The 21,628-nt window shown below is 44.5% G+C and overlaps 3 protein-coding genes and 1 long non-coding RNA gene across 4 annotated transcripts; 1 reads left to right on the top strand and 3 right to left on the bottom strand.

Annotated features, from left to right (window-relative positions):
* The first annotated feature begins 6,635 nt into the window (after positions 1 to 6,635).
* Positions 6,636 to 7,289, top strand: LOC134022028 (uncharacterized). Its single transcript, XR_009930608.1, has 3 exons — positions 6,636 to 6,691; positions 6,960 to 7,063; positions 7,231 to 7,289. It is a non-coding gene; the product is annotated as an uncharacterized LOC134022028 (long non-coding RNA).
* A 2,524-nt stretch (positions 7,290 to 9,813) lies between these two features.
* On the bottom strand, positions 9,814 to 10,763 carry LOC134022745 (stonustoxin subunit beta-like; the record flags this gene model as incomplete). The annotated part of the gene is made up of 2 exons (XM_062464494.1): positions 9,814 to 9,818; positions 10,250 to 10,763. Coding segments are annotated over 2 exons (519 nt in total), but the record flags the coding sequence as incomplete, so codon positions are not given.
* Positions 10,764 to 16,528: 5,765 nt separating this feature from the next.
* Positions 16,529 to 16,959, bottom strand: LOC134022010 (histone H3). The gene has a single exon (XM_062463172.1). The coding sequence runs from the start codon at positions 16,947 to 16,949 to the stop codon at positions 16,539 to 16,541; it is 411 nt and encodes a 136-aa protein (XP_062319156.1). The 5' UTR covers positions 16,950 to 16,959; the 3' UTR covers positions 16,529 to 16,538.
* Positions 16,960 to 17,601: 642 nt separating this feature from the next.
* On the bottom strand, positions 17,602 to 17,997 carry LOC134022016 (histone H2A-like). The gene has a single exon (XM_062463178.1). The coding sequence runs from the start codon at positions 17,986 to 17,988 to the stop codon at positions 17,602 to 17,604; it is 387 nt and encodes a 128-aa protein (XP_062319162.1). The 5' UTR covers positions 17,989 to 17,997.
* Positions 17,998 to 21,628: the final 3,631 nt, after the last annotated feature.

Raw genomic sequence — 21,628 nt, 5'->3', positions numbered from 1 at the left:
ATATTCAGTTTAAATCTCTTATTCAAAAGGTGTGTCACTGGATATATCTTGTGTACAATTTTAAAGGACACTTCTTTAACTTTGTTGGTAATGCAAAATTTGTTAGATATCTTCCAAACCTTTGTCCAGTCTATATCTTCAAAAACAGAAGCCCAATAAAATCTTGAATTCGGAAGGGATGATGCACACACTAAATTCCGAATATATTTATTACAACACCTTTCTTTCCTAATATTAAACTTACCTAAAAATATGTCAGATGTGGCATACGTGGAGTATTGTGTAGGTGAAAAATTTCTGAGAAGCGCTAAAACCCCAAGTGGTATCGCATCAAACACAGTAGCATATTCTTTAGGAGTTACAGGTAAGTTGAATTTGTCCAGAAAATCTTTATAAGAAAGTAATATGTTATTGGCATCTAACAGTTGAAAAACATAAATTATATTGTTATCAAACCATTTGGGTAAAAATAATGATTTATTTTTGTATTTAATATCCTTATTATTCCAAATCATATATTTGTGTGGTGAAAAGTTATGTTTGTAGGCCAGAGACCAAGCCAACGGTGCTTGTTTATGAAAGTTGGATAGTTTAATGGGGATTTTAGTAGTATCAAAGTTACATTTTAACCTTTTCATGTTCCTGTTAAATTTGCCTGAAAACGCCTAAACAGCATACCCAAAGTAAATTGGAAGCTGTTCTTGAACCATTTGGAGTACATGCATGTAAATGATCTCTTTTGAAAGCTGACACTCTGAAGTTATGTCCCCTGTTGTCAGGACCCCTGTCAGTCCTTCTAGTGTTGAGTAATAGAAGCTTGAACACAAGGAAAGTGAACATTTCTATTTCCGCCTAGATTTTGTTTTGAAAACAGAGGCCTGAAGAGGCCTAGAGGTGGTAGGTATTATCTGGAAGACTAAATTGGACCACAGGTTGAAGCCTTACCCAATTCAAATCAAAAGTCAAACATAATACCACAATATATTCATATTTGACACATGTTTTTATAAGAGTACATCCAGGAATTTTCTAAAAGGGTCTTTTGGAGACTCCAAAATGACCCTTTGTAACCAAGGTCAAGGTCAAATAAAAAGGTATTATTTTTCATAATTGTTATCTCTAATGAAAGGTGGTACTTAGAACTATCATATATAATAGCTAAATCCCTAATTAGTAATACTGAAACACAAAAACTGAAGCATGAACACATTGGAGTGCTTTATCTGATTCCAAGGATTGGCGCACAAAGAACACTGATTCTGTCAACCATATTGCGCAATCGACTGTTATTTTGAAGGCTCCACAGACGCATACAAATGAGGTATTGGCATTTTCAGCTAGCTGTCAGCTACAAGGCTAACGAGCTAATTTCAGAGCCAGTCGAAGCCAGTTCGAGAAATGTGTTTAGAACGAGTGTGGGGGGGGGGGGGGGGGGGGCAGGACGCACAGACCTAGTTGGCTTTAGAGGGCTGTCAACGGGGCATGGAAGCTCCTATTGGGTCGAACAAGGTGTCAATCAAAAGGGGAGGGTTCAACGGACATTTTGATACCTTCATATTGTAAATACTCCGTTGCTAACCGGAGAAAATAACACTTTTATGTGAACAAGTTGTTTCTTCCGTCGGCTAACTTGCATAATGAAACAAAGGATAATGGCTATTCATGAACGTAAAACATTGTATTTGGACGAATTACTTTACATGGTTAGATACTTTGAACCCTTGGGACTTACGCAGATCAAGTTTTGATGGCATGATTTGCACACCTGGACCTATTTGAACAACTTAGGGTGAGTACAACTTTTTTCTTTGGCATTGTTGAAGGAATGTTCACCGGAAAAAGACGTTGACTTTGCTTGCTATTGCGACTTGATCTTGAATTGGTTTATTTCAATGGAAGCACAAGAATCGTAGCTTTCCAACGATGTATAACATGTGTAGCGTCTAAAATATATATTTGTTAGAATTTAGTGCGTCGTAACTGAGGGAGGGGGAGGCAGCATTTTTGTCTCGCGGGCGAAACAGGAGCGTAATTTCAGACCACCGATTGTTTTAAATATATATTTTGGGAAGATGTGCCATATGCTGTTTTGATTCTTAAGGTATCTAATAATCCACATTATTTTAAAAGTATTATTTAGCGTATTCATATCTAAGACAGCTAAGCCACCTTGCTCAATAGTGTTTCTTATAACTGCTTTACTGAGGTAATGTGTTTTATTTCTCAATACAAAGTTATACAGTAACTTGTCAATTTCCTTAATGATTGTTTGAGGCATATCTAGAGAAAGTGAAACGTAGACAGATCTCGAGATACCTTCATCTTTTGACAATAACACTACCATACAATGACAAGTCTCTTAACAACCATAGATTAAATCTTTTCTTAATTTTTTCTATTTTATAATCAAAATTTAAATGGCATCTTTGTTTCTCATCCTTACATATGTTAACCCCCAAATATGTGACCTCTGTTTTGACAGGAATGTTTGCTATCTGTAAATGATTGCATTCTTTAATTGGGAATAGTACCGATTTATTAACATTCATAACCAGACCAGATGCAGCAGAGAATTCCTCAACACATTCAATAGCCTTAGTAATCTCTTCCTCACAACTAATGAATAACACAGTGTCATCTGCCAATTGACACAGTTTCAGTTCCTTATCGCTAAATTTTATACCGACAAAGTTGGAGTTCTTAACGTGAAGAGCCATAACCTGCATCGCCAGTAAAAACAAACATGGAAAGATTGGACAACCTTGTCTAATGCCACGATTTATATGAAATCTCTGTGACGTTCCATTAGAGAGTTTGACCGAGCTAGAGCAATTTTTATAAAGGGTTTGAATTGCATTCTGAAAGTATGTACCAAAACCAAAAAAAGACAATCTTTTCATAATAAATTGGTGTTCTATCATGTCAAAAGCTTTAAAAAAATCAATAAAAAAGATAAAGCTATCAACCGGTATTAGATCACTATAATCTATAATATCAGCAAATATATGAGCAAATAATTTAGCATCATTATTTGAAAGGCTAATTGGTCTCCAGTTATCTATATACAAGTTGTCCTTATTTGGTTTCGGAATTAATACAATTAAACTCTGTTTCATTGAGGTAGTAAGTTCCCCTTTAATCATCGATTCTTTAAACACCTGCAGAATGAAGGATGCTCAAAGCTCACTAAAAGATTTATAGAATTCACAAGTTAGACCATCATTACCAGGAGATTTATTCTCTTTTATATTCTTAATACAGTCTTGTACCTCTTTTAGTGTAATATCCTTTTCACATATATTTTTAAAGCCATCATCTATCCTTCTGGCATTTTTTATTGTGCTAATAAAAGGATCCATATTAGATAGGAGTTGGGAAGATGTATTTAACTTTTCATAAAAAATCCCAACAAAGTCAGAGATTTTCTTTGGGTCATCACAGAGGGTATCATCAATCATGAGTTTAGAGATAGACGCCAACTCGCCAGTTCTCTTTTCTAAATTGAAAAAGTATCTGTTTTTTTTTTCACCTGCCTCCATCCATTTTCGCCAAGATCTAATAAAGGCTCCTTTAGCTTTGTCTTCATAAATGTCATTTAGTTGAGTTTGTAAAGATGATAGGTGCACAGATTCCTGATGTAATAGATTAGTCTTTTGGGAATAATCCATAATATTTTTTACGGTTTCAATTTTGTTTTTCCTTTTATTTTCTGCCAACCTTTTCCCAGTTACAATGGCTAATTTTCTCATTTCATAAGTTCCCAATGATTTACAAATGACTGAACTGTTTCTGATAGCTTCCAACATTTATCAATTATTTCTATTACCTGGGTCCTGAAAATATTATATCCTAACATGGCTTTGTTACATTTCCAATAACTGTTCCTAATTGGAATATTTAAATGACTCTGCAAGTTAACGTGAAGAAAGATCCCTTTATGATCAGTAAGAACTACAGGTTCAATTGAGACATCAACAACTGAGTCTATCAAAACATCAGAAACCAACCAGTAGTCGATACGAGATTGGTTAGAAATTTTTTTGTTACTCCAGGTAAAGTCTTTTTTACTAGGGTTTTTATGTCTCCAAATGTCTCAAAAACCCAATCTTAAGCAAATATTCTTAATTGTAGTACCCGAATTATCCACTCTTGGAGGCCATCTATCAGTATGACTATCCAAAACCGTGTTAAAGTCTCCACCCCAAATCGTTTTGGTATTTGGAAATTGTGATGTCATAATATTAATTTGGTATTCTATGTCTGAGAACAGAATGTTATTATTTATGTTATTATTACTGGCATATACATTAACCAAAATAAAATTAGATTGGTCAACAGTTACTACTAATACAATCCACCTTCCAGCATTATCCTTCGTGTGTGTCAGTATTTTACCTCTGAAAGCGGATGTAACATAGTACACAAAACCTTAACTTAATGCATATATAAGTTAGCATGTGAAAGTCATCGCATAGAAATTATACATCCTATCATGTCCATCTGATACATTGGTATTGACAAATATCTGTAAATGACCATAGGTCTACTGAAGGATTCAAAGTCTTTGTGTCTATTCCAATATGTAATGATGGTATCCAATGACACAAATCTGTGTTCTAGAAAGAGTGGTCTGGAGTCGCAGAGGTCCGATAATATCAGCTTTAATGCAGCAGTTGGAAATCAACAAGTACAGAGCTCTGGGGTTGTCTACGTTTCCCTACCCGCAACAGAGTTTGGGCTGGTTCACGAAGTCCAACTGGCTATCTTTCCCTGCCCCAGCATATCATATACAATGCAATTGAAAACACAAGTATCAAAAAAGGGTTGAGCTTGTTCTCTCGTGCGTCAGGGAGTTGTTATTGCCTACGCGCGTCCCACCTGCTCGGGTGCCGTCTCCACCCGGTTTCAAGGTTGTTTCTGAAAATGAAGAGATAGAGACACAAAGAACAGCCTGCTTCCCACACCCAGTGTGAGACCCAATGTTTAAGCCTGAGCACACTTCTAAGTTCATAACTTTAATAAGCATAATGCATAACTTTAATAAGCACAATATATTCTTTACTACCTATATAAATCTCTTAAACTTATCAACGTGTGCAACCGTATAGAAAAAAGAACCTGAGAACCCAACTCGCAAAGATCTCCTATCATACTGATTATTTATGGCGTATTTCTTTTCTACCTTCTTTCCCATCTATGAAGGCTTTGGTGCCTACGAAGTATGCTTTGAGACCCTGTTCGCGTGCCGCCTTGACTGCTGGCCATAGCTGATTCCTTGATTCTTTGTCGGAGGACGTGAGATCTTCCTTGAATTGCAGACCATTCTTCAGGAGGTAGTTATTTTTCTTAGAACCTTTCCATATTGAATCCCTTGCCGTTCTGGAGGTGAAACGTATGATGACAGGACGTGGTAGTTGTCTGCGATTGCCATCTTCGAGCTTTCTGCCTATACGATGGACTACATCAATGTCCCTCACAATGGTATTTCCATCATCTTCCGGCAGTACCTTTCTGCAGATCTCTTTCGTTTTTTCTTTAACATTCTCTTCTGGCCCTTCGACCATACCGAGAAGTCTGAGGCACCATCTACGGCTATAGCGTTCAGCCTCATTAGACTTATTTACTAAATCGGCGATTGTCTTCTCGTGTTGTTCTACCTTCTCTTGTAGATGGCTGTTGTCTTCTTTAACCCTTGTGTTATCTTCGGGTCATTCTGACCCATCAGTCATTGTGACCCACCGTCGTATTGCGACAAATTTACCTCATACAAAAACAAAGTGAAGCATTTTCTTTTAACTGTCGGGCTGTGTCAGACCCCCCACATTGGAATGGTTAAAAGAAAATTATTTGTATTTGTTTTTGTATTGGGTAAAATTGGGTAAACACAACGATGGTTCGTTATGAACCTTTGGGTCATGTGACCCGAAGGCAGCACGAGGGTTAAGAGTCTTAACCTCTTCTATCGTGAAGTCAATGGTTTTTTGAAGATTGACAATGCTAACTGCGTTTATTTTCACCATGTCTTCAATATGGTCAGCTCTTTCATTGATTTTGGCCGTGAGGATGCTGATAATGTTATCCTGTACATCACTCAAAGAGGGTTCACTTCTCTTCTTCTTTGGAGCATTCTGTTTGATTGGAGTGACTGGGGAAGAGTCACAAACGCCACCATCTTCAGCACTACAAGCATAAGAGTGGATATCCTTGACCTTTCTTTTTTCCAAAGCGATAGCGGTCTACATATCTTCAATCCCGTCGGGGCGTTCCATTATAGAGATTTGGATTAGCCAAATATGTTAGCAACAAACACGTTGATTTCAAGAGCTCTCCGGGGCTCTCCGAGGGCTGACGGAGAGCTCGTAGAGGGCGTTCCTCGGAGAAGAGGGCGTTCCCATGTGTCCGTTTTTCGAAAAACGCAGAAGCATATATAAGCCTTAAGAGGTGCCTGGAGACAACCAGGTAAATACATTCAAATGGAGTTTTATTGTACAAAAGTACTAACACCATAGTGTCAGACAGAAAGAAGTCGTACAAGATGTTCAATCAAGGATTGTGCAACAGTTTTCACAAGCAATATTTTTATACTTAAGGGCATTCATGCAGAAGAAAGGTTGCAATGTTTCTCGATGGGCATGCCCTCCCTCATGCACGTCAGCAAAACAACACATTGTGTGGTGTCCTTGCCTTAAAGGTGAATGTACTGTACTATACATTACTTAAACAATGTTGTCAACCTCAAAGTCATTAATCTTTTTTTTCTTAAAGATAACTAATTTCATGCATGAATGTTTGTATGTATGTATGAATGTTTGAGTATGTACTGTAATGGACCTTTATTTTTGTGGTTTAGGATTTTCCAGTGTAATCTCATTCTGGTTGTGTAAAAATATGGATCTTGTCATCTTGTTAGACTATGCATTTATGTGATCATGCTGATCTAATGATCATGTTCTCTTTAGTTTGCTGAGAAAATAATTAGGGGAGGCAATAAACATCAAAACCACACAGAAGGCAGTAAACAAGCTGAGGCTAGATTTAGCCACTGCCCTCCTCTGAGAAACTGGTGTGTTATTGTTTTGGCTGATCGTTGTCAATCTCCAAGCTCTTGGAAATGCATGTCCTTTAATACAAGTGAGAGCATACAGCCAGTGAAGTAGTATCATGCAAAATGTGTTATTTTACTGTTAGCATATTTGTTGGAATATTAATGAATACTGTTTGTCTTAACAGACAATCTCAGCAACCGGTGCCACTACTGTGGGATGGAGGAGAAGGATGAGCAACTATGGGTAATGTATTTTTAAAAATCATGACATATTTTTCAGTTTTTAGACTTCAAGATTATTTTGATTGCTGTGATCATTACAAAGTTGTATTTCATTATTACAAGTGTAGCGAGGTGGGACAATGTGTATACTTATTAACGCCACCAGATGGCACTGTCAGGATTTCGTTATCACCTGTGGGGCAAGGAACTCTGGAAAATAACTGGAGAAAAGCGAGAAGCTATGTTGACGGTCATTGAACACGCATTTGCCTGGGTTCTGTGTTAAAAGGTAAATATGTATATTTTGTTGATTGTGGCATAAAATATCAATGTGTAAACATTTATTGTAATGGATGCCTATAAATCCCGAAGATGTTGTAAACTGATGTTAATGTTCCATCCAGTGTCGGACTGGCCATCGGGAGAGTCGGGAGATTTCCCGAACGGCCGGTCCAACTAACCGCCACTATGGCCACGGCACTATGCAAAAAAAAATATAGCCTAATAGTTTACGCTTTGAGGACGGCCTGAATACCAAGAAAATGTTTAACTGGAGCGATCCAAAATCCGAAGGGTGGGGGTGGGGATTCCCCCCGTGTAAACTTGAACGGTGCACTTGTCCGTCCGGTTTACAGATCACGATTGGTCAAAAATCAATCGTTTTACGAGTACGGCCAGTTAGTTGGAGTGGGTGGAAGCAATGAGATCGTGTGCAGTGTTTTAAAAGTCGTTTGCATCCGAGACATATTTAGCTATTGCTAAAGACATTGTTGTTTCTTTTGCAAATAAATGGAAAGGAAAAGAAAAGAAAAGAAAAGGAGAAAAGGGTGGCGCGGAAAAAGCAAGAAAACAAAAACAACGGGCACCCCTGCAAAATTCTGCAAAATGTAAAAACATTGAACAAATGTTTAGACTGGCAAAAGCCAAGCTAAGTGAGAGAGAGTCTGCAGCCCGAAGATGCGGCAGTAGCCTACCAGAGGCGTCAGGTGCAAGCAGCTGCATTGTCGACATTTAGAAAATTCAAATATCCAAACCATATTGTTTTCATTTTTCTAAAAACATGTACATTTGGTATTACTGTTAGCCAATATATAAGCTATATATTTTAAATGAAGGAAAATAAATGGCCAAGAGAAAAAGGCACTCTTTTAAATATGCACAACATGTTTTTTTGGCTTTAAAAATTAAATGTGCTTTTCAAATGCAATTGTCTTATTTGTTCTGTTCTGTGCAGCGACAGGTGACACGGGGCAAGAGATGGAGGCTGTGGTGACAGGGTCCAGAGGAGAGAATTTGACAGGTGCAATGCGACTGTACACAGTAGACTATATGTTAACCGGGTTATTATATGGAAATTAGTTTGTTGAATAATTTTCATTATTGACTATAGTTAACTGATTATTGTTCTTTTACATTTAAAAGCAGATGCAGAAACAGAGAAGCAAGGAAAAAGAAACTAAGGGAGAATTGCCGTATTCATATTTAGATACTGTATTAGATCAAATTTTGTTAACAGTCTTCGATAGCACTGCATGATACTTCTGCGTTTCAAAGTCCCAGGCTGTTTTTCTCTCCCGGTACAGCCTTGAACACTGCATTTATGGCGTTCCATTTTCAATATCTTGAAAACTTATGAACTTTCTTATTTGTAATTCCTGTGGATGTACCGAGCAGTGCGCAGTTAGCTAAAAAAGTGTCGTAGATCTAGGCGACCTCTGTTTATGTTCCTGGACCAGAAAACCAGAGGGTGGGTAAATGTACATTTTGGGGCGTGACAAAGTTGATGCTGCAAGTTGTGACGTCACAACTTGCACTGTTTCAAAATCTAGCGTTTGCAAGTAGCAGTTTCAAAAAGTGAAATTTTCAACTTTTTCAACTATGACAAGGTAAAATCGGTTTTGCAATCAATCGCCCCTTTAAAGTAGTGCTGTCAAACGATTTAAATATTTTATCGCAATTAATGGCATTAATGTCATAGTTAACTCGCAATTAATCGCAATTAATTGAACATTTTTATCTATTCTAAATGTCCCTTGATTTTTGTCCCATTATTTTTTCGAATTTTAATGCTCTTATCAACATGGAAAAGTGGATCGGCTTGCTTAGCGTGAATATTTTTTTGAAAACAACATTGCAATCGCCTGGCTTTGACGATGGGACGGAGAATTCGCATCAGCTGTGTGCTTGGACATTAAGTGGTATTTCAGACTGGACGTGCTGCGATGATAGCTCAGTTCACAACGACAAAACACACAGATCACATTGGTCTTGTCAATGGAACCATTTGGCAACTTTTTAAAAGTAAACTTTCCATTCAGAATCTTATTGGCATCCATTTCGGCGTTTCGCGCTCGCCATCTACTCAAAACGTAACGTTAGCCTACTACTCTTTAGCTGGCTCGCAAGCCCAAACAAGTGTGTGCCACTGGGTCACCAACAAACACACAGTATGTCTTCTATTATCCTGTATAAAACATCTTTATTTCTCCTTATTTAGTGAGAGTAGGTAGGGAGGGTGGGGGTAGGGCAGGCCAAGGGAGAGGGGATCACACTAGACATACACACAGACAGTGTGTATTCAAGTGGCTGTCATACTGTATATATAATACTGTCATATTACTGGTCCTAAGTGTAGTGTTTACAGTGTATGCATGTGTGTGTACGTGTGTGTGTGTGTGTGTGTGTGTCTAATGCCACTGGGTCACCAACAAACAAACAGCATGTCTTCTATCGTCCTGTATAAAACATCTTTATTTCTCCTTATTTAGTCAGTAAGACACAATTTAGTTCATCACATTCAGTGGAACTGAGATCAAAGACAGGATTGTTGTTTGTCAACAATGAAAACAAAACGAACAATCTACACACACCAATATTTACAAACACTCTGGGATATCAATTACAACTGTATACAGTTCAATCTTCAGTAACATCTATGTGAGAACAGTGTGTGAGAGTGTGTGTGGGCTGTTCTGTCCTGACACAGGGACACTGAGGAGTCAGACCAAACCCTGAACCCAGGATATAGGGGCTCAGTGAATGTGCTGTGGAATGTGTGCAGGTAGGTCAGTGTGTCAGAGGAGACTGTGTAGAAGGACAGAGTGCCGGCCGGCCAGTCCAGATACACTCCTACTCTGTGGGAGCGGGAGGGGGGGACAGGTATGTCAGTGCTCTTATTATTGTGCCAGGCAGAGTATCTGTTATCACTACAGAACAGACTCCAGGACTTGTCATTCCATCCAAGCCTACAGTCATCACCCTCTCCTCTCCTGCTGATTCCTTTATATGTCACTGCTATATGAACCCTTCCTCCACTCCACTCTGCCTCCCAGTAACAGCGCCCAGACAGACCCTCTCTACACAGCACCTGTGCACAGTTCTCAAATCTCTTTGGGTGATCAGGATACGGCTGCTCCTCTTCCCTACATGTCACCTTTCTCTTCTCCTGAGACAGAGAGAGTTTTCTGTGTGCTGTGTTTGGGTCCAGTGTGAGCTCACGGGCATCTGATGGGGGAGACCAAAACACAATATATTACTCATCATCATCATCATTCACATTAGAATGTCTCCCTTCCTGCCCTCCCCCTTTAATTCTCTCTCTCTACCCTTCCTCTCTCTCAATCTTTCTCTCTCCACCCATCATCACTCTCTTTCTATCTCTATTTCTGTTTCAACCTCTCTACCCTGCTCTCTGTCCCTCCATCCATTCCTCTCTTCCACTCTCCCTGTCTTCCTTTCATTCTCTCTCATTCTATTCTCCCTCACATGCTACTTCTCTCCCTCCAAATCCCTCTCTTTCTCATCATCCCTCATCTCTTTGCCCCTGATACGCCCGCCATCACTCCATCTTTCTATCCTCCTCCTGTTCCCTTTACATTTTGGGGAGTGGAGGAGGCAGGGGAGGGGGAGAGAGGAGAAGAGAGATGGAGAGACGAAAAGAGGAGAGGAGATGAGAAGGGAGGGAGGAGCGGAGGAATGGAGGAGGAGGCGAGGGAAAGGGAGGAGATAAGGAAAGGAAATGAGAAAGGAGAGGGGGAGAGAAGAGCAGAAGAAAGGAGAAAAATGGAGAAGAGCTGAGATGAGAAGGGAGGGATGGAAAACACACACACACAATCAGCAACTGGAGCTTAGAGCAGACACTGGGAGAGGGAGGCGAGAGCAAAGGTAAGGAGGGGGTGAAAGGTGGCGAGGACAAGAGAAGAGGAGGTTGTAGAGCGGGTGGAGGAGAGCAGAGGAGAGGGAGGGGGGAAGAGGGGAGGAGGGGAAGAACAGATGAGAGAAAAGAAGAGGAGGACAAGAGGAGAGGGGATGAAAGGAGATGAGGAACTGGGAGAGGGGAGTGGAGGGGAAAAGAGGAGAGGAGGACAAGAGGATAGGGTAGGGCAGTGGAGAGGGAAGGGAGTGAGGGGGAAAGGAAACACACATGCCAGCTACTGGGAAGAAGAGAGGACAAAAGAACAGAGCAGGACTAAAGGAGGAGAGGAGGGAGAGGAGGAAAGGAGAGGACAGGAGGACAGAGAAGGAGAGGAGATCAATACAGGAGAGGGGAGCGGGGGGAGAAGGGAGTGGAGGAGGAAGGAGGGGAGGACAGGTGGAGAGGGGAGTGGTGAGGGAGAGGAGAGGGTGGGATCTATGAGGCTGTCTAGGGCACATACACATCCAGTCATCAGTCCAAATCCTTTTACTCTCTCTTCCAAATTAATGAATTGCTCATTAAAATTACATATTATAATGTGTTAATTCAGGATGTATTGGCATGACATCAGTAAAATAGTACTAAAGCACAAGTGATGAGTGTATGTGTATGAGCAAGTGTTTCAGTAGTTTGGCACTAGACGGACTCTCATAGAGAGGAGAGGGAGAGATCTGCCCCCCTATCTCTCCATCTTTATATCCTCCTCATGTTCCCTCCACATTCCATTTCATCCCCCCTTTTCTTTCTCTCTCTATCCCACCCTTCTCTCCTCCTTCCTCCACTCCTCCTCTCTTTCCCTTTTCTACCCTCATCCTTCTCTCTCTCAACTATCCATCCATCCAGAGGGGGGAAGAGAGGGGTGGAGAGGAGAGGAAGGGAGGAGAGAGAAGAAGGAGAGAAGGAGAGGGGATGAAAGGAGGGGTGGAGGAGACAGGGGAGGGGAGTGGAGAAGAGAAGAAGGAAGGAGAAGAGAGGAGATGTGAGGGGAAGGGAGGGGTGGGGAGGGAGGGTGGGTGGAGAGAGGGAGAGAGAGGAGGGGAGCAGGAAGGGCAGGGCAGGGGACAGAGGAAGAGTGGAAACAGAAGGGAGGACAGGAGGAGAGGAGAGAGAAGGGAGGGTGAAGGGAGGGGACATAGCACACACAGACGTACACACAGTATTGATGTGGGTAATTGTGTTAAATTACTGCTTCTAAAAGTACTGTTTACAGTGGGTGTGCATGTGTGTCCAAGTCACTTATACAAGTTTCTTTCAACTGGAGCGAGGTTTAGGGAATACTGGTACAGAGTTTGATCATTAAGTATGAGAGGCTAAATCTCTTCAGGTTTAGGACAGGGAGGCTTCCAGATGACGACATCCTGTCAAGGTGTGGTTGAAGAGGGTGAACCCAAAAGCAGGGAGAGGCCATACAGGATCAACGCTAAAAGCATACCGACACGTAAAGACGCAACCACGCAACAAGGACTGACAAAGGGAGCAACTAGATATTACCAGCAACTTACCATATATACAGAATATATAAACAGAATGACCAAACTAACCAAATATACTCATAGAATGACCAAACTAACCATATATACACACAGAAGGACCAAACAAACGAAAGCCTCACACAACAGGTGGGTTCACAGGAGACATTTACATTTATTCATTTAGCAGACGCTTTTATCCAAAGCGACTTCCAAGAGAGAGCTTTACAAAGTGCATAGGTCACTGATCATAACAACAAGATAGCCACAAAAACATTGCGAGTAGCCAAAACATGAAGCACACATTGTGAACAACCAAAGTAAGTGCCAAAGGGAAGAACCATAAGAGCATGTAGTTAAACAAGTCACAATTAAACAACATGAACCGCTTTAAGTGCAAGTGTACCTGTGGAAAAAAACAAGCAACAATAATAAAACCAATATATCACAGCGAGTACAACATTTTTAAATCAGTTACCACTAACCACAAGAGCAACAAGTCTCTAAGCAAGAGTCATTGTGATCCTTGAGGAAACTAACATCGGGTCAAGCGAACCATTCCTAAGTACCGTTGTACTCCCGGAACAAGTGCGTCTTGAGCCTTTTCTTAAAGGTGGAGAGACAGTCAGTGTCTCTGATGGAGGTGGGGAGTTGATTCCACCACTGGGGGGCCAGACAGGAGAAGAGCTTGTGTTGGGACCGGGTGGTCTTGAGCGGTGGGACCACCAGGCGGTTGTCTGAAGAAGACCGTAGGTGACGGGTGGGGGCGTAAGGCTGCAGGAGAGACTTGATGTAAACGGGTGCAGTCCCGTTCACTGCTTGGAAGGTCAGTACCATGGTCTTGAATCTGATACGGGCCATGATAGGTAGCCAGTGGAGAGAGATGAGGAGCAGGGTAACATGGGAGCGTCTGGGTAGATTGTAGACCAGGCGGGCCGCTGCGTTCTGAATCCTCTGAAGAGGGCGGGTTGCACATGCTGGGAGACCAGCGAGCAGCGAGTTGCAATAGTCCAACTTGGAGAGGACAAGTGCTTGGACTAGCAGCTGGGTGGAGTGCTCAGACAGGTATCTACTGATCTTCCGGATGTTGTAGAGGGTGAATCTACACGACCGGGAGACCGCAGCAATGTGGGCCGTGAGGGAGAGCTCGTCGTCCATGGTAACCCCAAGGTTCCTGGCAGAGGATGAAGGGGTCACCGTCGCAGATCCCAGGGTGATTGAGAGATCGTGGGAGATGGAGGGTTTAGCCGGGATGATGAGAAGTTCTGTTTTGGCGAGGTTCAGCTGCAGGTGGTGCTCGGTCATCCAGGCGGAGATGTCTGTGAGGCAGGCCTCAATCCTAGCTGAGATCCCCGGATCGGTCGGGGGGAACGACAGGTACAGCTGCGTGTCGTCAGCGTAGCAGTGGTAGGAGAAGCCATGGGAGGTGATGATTGGTCCAAGTGAGGTGGTGTACAGAGAGAAGAGGAGGGGTCCAAGGACGGAGCCCTGTGGGACACCAGTGGAGAGCTGGCGAGGGCCTGACAGTTTGCCTCCCCAGGAGACCTGGTAGGATCTTCCCAACAGGTAGGATGAGATCCACTGGAGGGCAGTGCCAGTGATGCCCATCTCAGAAAGTCTGGAGAGCAGGATCTGGTGGTTAACCGTATCAAACGCCGCAGAAAGGTCCAGCAGAATGATGACGGATGACCTGGAAGCCGCTCTGGCAGACTGGAGGGCAGTGGTGACTGAAAGGAGGGCAGTCTCTGTGGAGTGGCCAGTCTTGAAGCCCGATTGGTTGGGTTCAAGCAGGTTGTTCTGAGAGAGAAAGTTTGACAGTTGGTTAGATACAGCACGTTCAATTGTTTTTGAAAAGAAGGGTAACAGTGATACCGGTCTGCAGTTCTGGAGGACGGCAGGGTTAAGGGAGGGTTTTTTGAGTAGAGGGGTAACTCTAGCCTGTTTGGAGGCAGAGGGGAAGGTACCGGACATACGCATCTTACTCACACAAAGAAGAATGGAGTCAAGTGGACTGTCATGTGCTTGGGTTTTCAACAGAGAAGAAGTTAATGATGATGATGACACCGATTGTAAGTATATCCCCTAACTGCTGGTGTCTCCCCTAGGATACCTGTGTGATTATTATGATGAGGAAGTCTCCAGGTCTATCTCCGTGACTCGGACCAATTTTTGCTATTTGATTTTCTTCATTTCTTTCATCTTTTCATGAAAGTGTCAATCTTGTGCTTGTATATACCTCCCATAAATAAATCCATGCTTGAAATCAGTGTGTGTTGACTTGTATCTATTGATTGTTGGCGCAATTACATACATTAGTGTCATTATCGCAAACCTGAAAATAATCACAGCCACGGTGAACCATGGTGAGAAATGTTTATAAGGTTAGAAATGGTGGTGGGTGTTTTATAGTGAGAAGGCAAACTCTTAAGAGACTGATGTTGGTATCTTACAATACCACAAAGCTACTGTTGATCTGTCTAGTGTCAGTTGAGGGCTGCGGGTCCTTTCAATACCTCTTGGCTGTGCAAAGGACAGCTATTTCACATCTCTTTTCTTAACCATTTATTTTCTTACTTGAAAATGCCAAGGCCGTTGGAGGAGCAACAACTGAATTGCAAGCCAACTCTTCAAGTGCCGAGGAGGTGAAAACGGCCATTTTATTATATTATTAATTATCAATTCTCTCATTACTTTACGTGTACTTGAAACAAAATAGTTGCCTAATGCCTAAATGTAAATGTATTGTGTTTCAATTTAGCTTATGTTGGGGATATCACCAATCCTCTGAACAAATCAAGCTTAATGGTATTTCAGAGTTTGTCAAACTTGAAAACAGGTCATTTTGAACTTAACACAAGGGTTAATACTTCAAACATCTGGTTGTACAATAATCATGTCCTATCACAAACTGATGAAACATTGTAGAGCTGTTGTCTCTTCCACCCCCCCAAAATCACAGTGGACTATTGAGCAGACTGCAGCCTATTATCCGTGCTGCTGAAAAGGTGATCGGCTGCAATCTGCCTACCCTCGAGGGCCCCGAGGCGAGCAAGGACAATTGTGGCCGACTCCTCCCACCCTGGACACTCTGTTCCAGCTATTCCCCTCCGGCAGAAGGCCGGGGTCCATCAGGACCAAAACGTCATGCCAAAAGAAGTTTCTTCCCATCCATTGCTGGCCTCTTTAACAAGGCCAGCAGTGGAGGACTCACACTGACATAACACTTGTATCAATTATATACATATAGTCCATCCACCACCTATTTGCACGTTATATTGCACCATTTTATATTGATATTTTTTATATCTTACATATTGTTAGCTCTCGTATTAAACTTTACATATTCTACTTTTAAAATTAAGATCCATATTATTGAATGCACCTTCCTGCCACAGTAAATTGTGTAAACCTACATGGCAATAAAGCCAATTCGAGAAGAAAAGGCCTTTATCCTAGTTAGCATTTCAAGTGCCAGCAATGATTACTTAGACGTAAGAACACTATGACCAAGACGTTTGACACGGAAGGCATTTGTCTTTTGGTTTAAACAGTGAGGTGGCTCTTAAAAGAGCCTTTGGGTTTCGAGATCACAGACAAGTCGACAAGTCTAGGCGCGCTCTCCGCGGATGCGGCGGGCCAGCTGGATGTCCTTGGGCATGATGGTGACCCTCTTGGCGTGGATGGCGCACAGGTTGGTGTCCTCGAACAGACCGACCAGGTAAGCCTCGCTGGCCTCCTGCAGAGCCATCACAGCGGAGCTCTGGAAACGCAGGTCAGTCTTGAAGTCCTGGGCGATTTCCCTCACCAGGCGCTGGAAAGGCAGCTTGCGAATAAGCAGCTCGGTAGACTTCTGGTAACGACGGATCTCTCTCAGAGCCACGGTTCCGGGCCTGTAACGATGGGGCTTCTTCACGCCACCGGTAGCTGGCGCGCTCTTACGAGCAGCCTTGGTGGCGAGCTGCTTCCTCGGGGCTTTGCCACCGGTAGATTTACGAGCGGTCTGCTTGGTTCTGGCCATGATACTTGTCTTCTCGTCTCCGAGTTAAAATGAAGTCCTAGTAGAAAGAATAAGTACAAGTTTATATCGTCGGTTTGTCGTCCGATGATTGGACTTCTCTCCCGAGCAGACTGATTGGAAGACCGTCGACACCTTCTCCTTTGGCAATTGGACGCGGGGACCTAGCGTCCGTTCCCGCCCACACTTGAAACCTTCTGGCTCCGCTCTAATCCTTCGCACTCCTGCGCCCAGTGGCGGGCACGAAATCGTTTAATGAATAAGTACATTAATAAACATACGGCCTAAATTCATTCTTGCATTTAAAATCGACCTTGTTCACACCAATGACAACCTGAACATACAGTATTAAATGATGTCAAATTACTGCGCATATTAACCCAAAGTAATCCAGCATTTTCTTGAACATTCCTATGGGATGCGCACTGACTTATACATGTAGAATGAACAGCACAGCAAACCATGTAGGTTTACTTACAGTGGGAGAACTTATAAAAGTGGTTCCAACGTGGCGATAGTCTTATTCTATTGATTGTGGCTTTTAATTGACCGAGTCCAATACAACACTAGGGAGAAGTTAAAAACAATGCGCTTTTGAGTGTAGTGGGTGGCTCTTAAAAGAGCCTTTGGGTAAAGTGAAACCAAGGTTTAGTCTTTACTTGGCCTTAACGGCCTTCTCGGTCTTCTTGGGGAGAAGAACCGCCTGGATGTTGGGCAACACTCCACCTTGAGCGATCGTAACGCCACCGAGGAGTTTGTTGAGCTCCTCGTCGTTGCGGACGGCCAGCTGCAGGTGACGGGGAATGATGCGGGTCTTCTTGTTGTCACGAGCCGCGTTGCCGGCCAACTCCAGGATCTCAGCGGTGAGGTACTCAAGGACTGCTGCCAGGTAGACGGGTGCACCAGCTCCCACACGCTGCCCATAGTTGCCCTTGCGGAGAAGCCTGTGAACACGACCCACGGGGAACTGGAGCCCAGCGCGGGACGACCTGGTCTTGGCCTTAGCCCTGGCTTTTCCTCCGGTTTTGCCTCTTCCGCTCATTTTGACTATATGTATGTTTCAAAAGAGTTGTGAAAGGGGGCGGTTGGAGCACAGTATTTATAGCATAGATGACGGCAACCGGCGCTCATTGGTTACAATGTCGGTTGGGTCTTGATCTAATCGTAGTTAGCGACACACTCGGGGGTGGAGCCATTCTCTCTTCCCCAGAAGGCGCATTTGCTCGCCTTGTCTCCCTCCCTCCCCTCCTCCCCTCTCTTTGTTCATTCAGTCACTCCTCGTTTTCGGCGCCAATCGCATAAATTCATGTGGCATGGGTGGATAAATGAATGGAGAGTCCGCTATACAAATCGTCAATTTGACAACTCCACAAATTTACCAGAGATATAGGCCCTAAATGTTGTTTAAACCATGAACATGTACATCCGGACTCTACAATCCACTTTATCTTGTGCCTCATCTTGAAAAGGAAGTTGCCCATAACGATAGTTAATGGAGGTAACGATAGTTAATGGAGGTAACGATAGTTAATGGAGGTAACTCCAGTTCTATGAGTGGAGCGGAGCCCCATAGGGGAGCTCTGCTCCTATTGGTTTACCCGCTGCCTAGTGCAGCTAATGACTGAAGATCAAAATATACACACACCTGTCACTCACACAGGTGCCCTATATAAGGGGGTGACAGCCGTCACTCATCCTCCCAAAAGTATTAATACAGCCGGGTTGAATAAGTCGAGCTGGGCCTGCAGCCCTATGGGGCTCCGCTCCACTCATAGAACTGGAGTTACCTCCATTAACTATCGTTCTATTTCGTGGAGCTCCGCCCCATAGGGGAGCTCTGCTCCTATTGGTTTAGGCGGAGCGAGCGAGGCCAGATATACCCCCAGCGAGACTAGATCTAAAAGACACATAATCTCACAAGGCACCGAGGACAGACCTGCTGATGTAAATAATACACAGGGTCTGTCCTCCTGGTCAGGCCGCTACTGTGACAGAGAGCCGTCCAGGGTGAAAACAGGAGAGTTTACTTAAAAACTCATGTTGTTCCTCTCGCCTGCACAACAGCTAAGCTGGAGGGGCAACAGAACACATACAGTATAGACATCACAACTGAGAATGTCTGACTGTCCCACACTTGGCGATAAACCCAACGAACAACTCGCAACTAGGGCCCACAAGAACCTTGCGAGTTGTCATCTCGCTACACCTGATCCACCAGCCATGCTGAGGACAGAATGCGCAAAAGATGAGGAGGAAACGTCCAATAGATAATATCGCACAAATGGTGAAGGCGACGACCAAGACGCCGCTTCACAAATCTCCTCCACTCCTACACCCCTGAGGATGGCGGCTGATGCCGCCACTCCTCGGGTGGAATGAGCCCGAATGCCAGGTGGCACGGGACATCTCATAGACTTGTACGCGAGACCAATAGCCTCGCAGAGCCAGTGAGAAAGTCTCTGTTTGGAGAGTGGCAAGCCAGCTCTCGATCCACCGTAGCAGATCAGTAACTGGGGAGAAGATCTGATGCTTGCTGTGCATTCCAGATAGCGCGAGAGAGCGCGCACTGGGCACAGGCTATGTAAGCGTCTTTCCTCCTCTCCGCTGTGCGGAGGTGGGAAAAAGGCTCTCAGTTCGCAGCTTTGTGCCCTGAACGCTCGGCTAATCACCTTGGGGATAAAAGCCGGGTTAGGAGGCAACACCGCTCTTGTTCGATCACCCGAGATGACCAAACAATCCGCGCGTGTTGACAAAGCGCACAAGTCGCTCACTCGCTTAGCCGTAGTCAAAGCGAGAAGCAGACTCGTCTTGAGAGAAAGCAGACGTAATGACACATCGTCTATGGGCTCGAAAGGTGGCCCACACAGAGCGTCTAACACCAGAGATAAATCCCATGTAGGTGTTGACGCTCTCGGAGGCGGCCTGAGCCTACACACCCCAGCCAGAAAACGCTTGACCAGCGGGTGGCTGAACAGCGTCGTTTTGGCGAACCCTTCGTGACATGCCGAAACGGCAGCCGCGTAAACACGAACCGTGCTCGCGGCTAAGCCCTCGTCAAACAACGATTGTAAGAAACACAAGAACATTTCGACCGGACATGAGACCGGGTCAAGGTTCTGTTTTCCACACCATTGCATGAAGGCTCGCCAGCGCGACGCGTACCCTCTAGCAGTAGATTGTGCGCGCGCACTCTGAATGGTCTGAATGACAGCATCAGACAGACCCCGGCGCTCTAAGAGTTCCCTCTCAGTAGCCAAGCCATAAGTGGGCCTCCGATCACTGGAGGGCTCTTCACCAGGCCTCCGGCCTGAGAGAGCGCATCCGTCTGATGAGGTATGGGCCAAGGCCCGCCCACCAGCATCCCCATCATCTCTGGGAACCATGGGGCTCCGGGGCGATCGGGGGCTATCAGAATGACCGACAGCCCGTCCGACCTCACCCGAGCCAGCAAGGGGAGGATGGAGGCCAGAGGTGGAAATGCGTATAGCAGACCTCTCGGCCAGGAACGGTGCGCGAATGCATCGACTCCAAGCGGAGGTCTGTCCTGTGCGCGCAGCGAGAACCACAGAAGACACTGTGTGTTGGCTCGTGACGCAAACAGATCCACCTGTGCTCGGCCGAAACGTGCCCAGATCAGAGACACGATGGACGGTTTCAACCTCCATTCGTCCTCTCTCGGGCCGCCTCTTGACATCAGGTCCGCTCCCTCGTTGAGCAGACCTGGAATGTGCAGAGCTCTCAGGGAGCGTAGGTGCGTGAAAGCCCAAGTCCACACTTCCTCCGCTAGGCGGTGAAGTGCTGGAGAGCGCACCCCTCCCTGTCTGTTGATGTAAGACACCGTCACCCTGTTGTCGGATCTGACGAGAACGTTTTGATCCTTCAACACCAGCGCGAAATGGCACAGAGTCAGTCGAACCGCTTCGAGCTCCAGGAGGTTGATGTGACGCGTCTCTGACGGTTCCCATCTTCCTCCTATCGAGCCCGCCTGACATACTCCACCCCACCCGGTCAAGGACGCGTCCGTAAAGACCGGATAGAGAGATGTCACTCTGCCCATGTCGACTCCGCGCGCCATGACGCGCGGGTCTCTCCAATGGTTCAGATCGGTTTTGACTGATCTCGGTATCACTAGCAGTCTGCGGCGGTGTCGCACAGGATCCAACCGCAACTGAGCAAACCATCTCTGCAGCTTGCGCATGTATAACAGGCCTAATGGCACTACTACATGAGCCGCCGCCATCAACCCCAATAGGGACATCGCCGACAGTGCGGTGATTGTGCGTGAGACCCGGAACGCGCGGAGAGCTAATGAAATAGCCTCTCTCCGTGGCGCCGACAGTCTGGCTCTCATCCCAACAGTGTCCAAATGGATACCTAGGTAGGTAAACTGTTGAGCGGGCCATGGAGCGCTCTTCTCCCAGTTGACAGCGAACCCCAACTGGCTGAGCTGACTCACCAGTGAGGTCGCGTCCTGGATAGCTCTGTCCGGAGACTGAGCTAGAACTAACAGGTCGTCGAGGTACGCCAGAATGCGTATTCCTCTCCGCCGTAACGGTTCTAGAGCTGCTTCCACGCACTTGGAGAAAGTTCGAGGAGCCAGCGCGTAACCAAACGGCAGGCGCGTGTACTCGTACTTTTTCCCTTCGAAGGCAAAACGCAGAAATCTCCTGTGCTTCTGTTTG

Source organism: Osmerus eperlanus, chromosome 6 (genome assembly GCF_963692335.1).
Source record: "Osmerus eperlanus chromosome 6, fOsmEpe2.1, whole genome shotgun sequence".
Lineage (NCBI taxonomy): Eukaryota > Metazoa > Chordata > Actinopteri > Osmeriformes > Osmeridae > Osmerus > Osmerus eperlanus.
The sequence above is the reverse complement of the archived record's forward strand: the minus strand, read 5'-3'. Positions and strand labels throughout refer to the sequence as shown.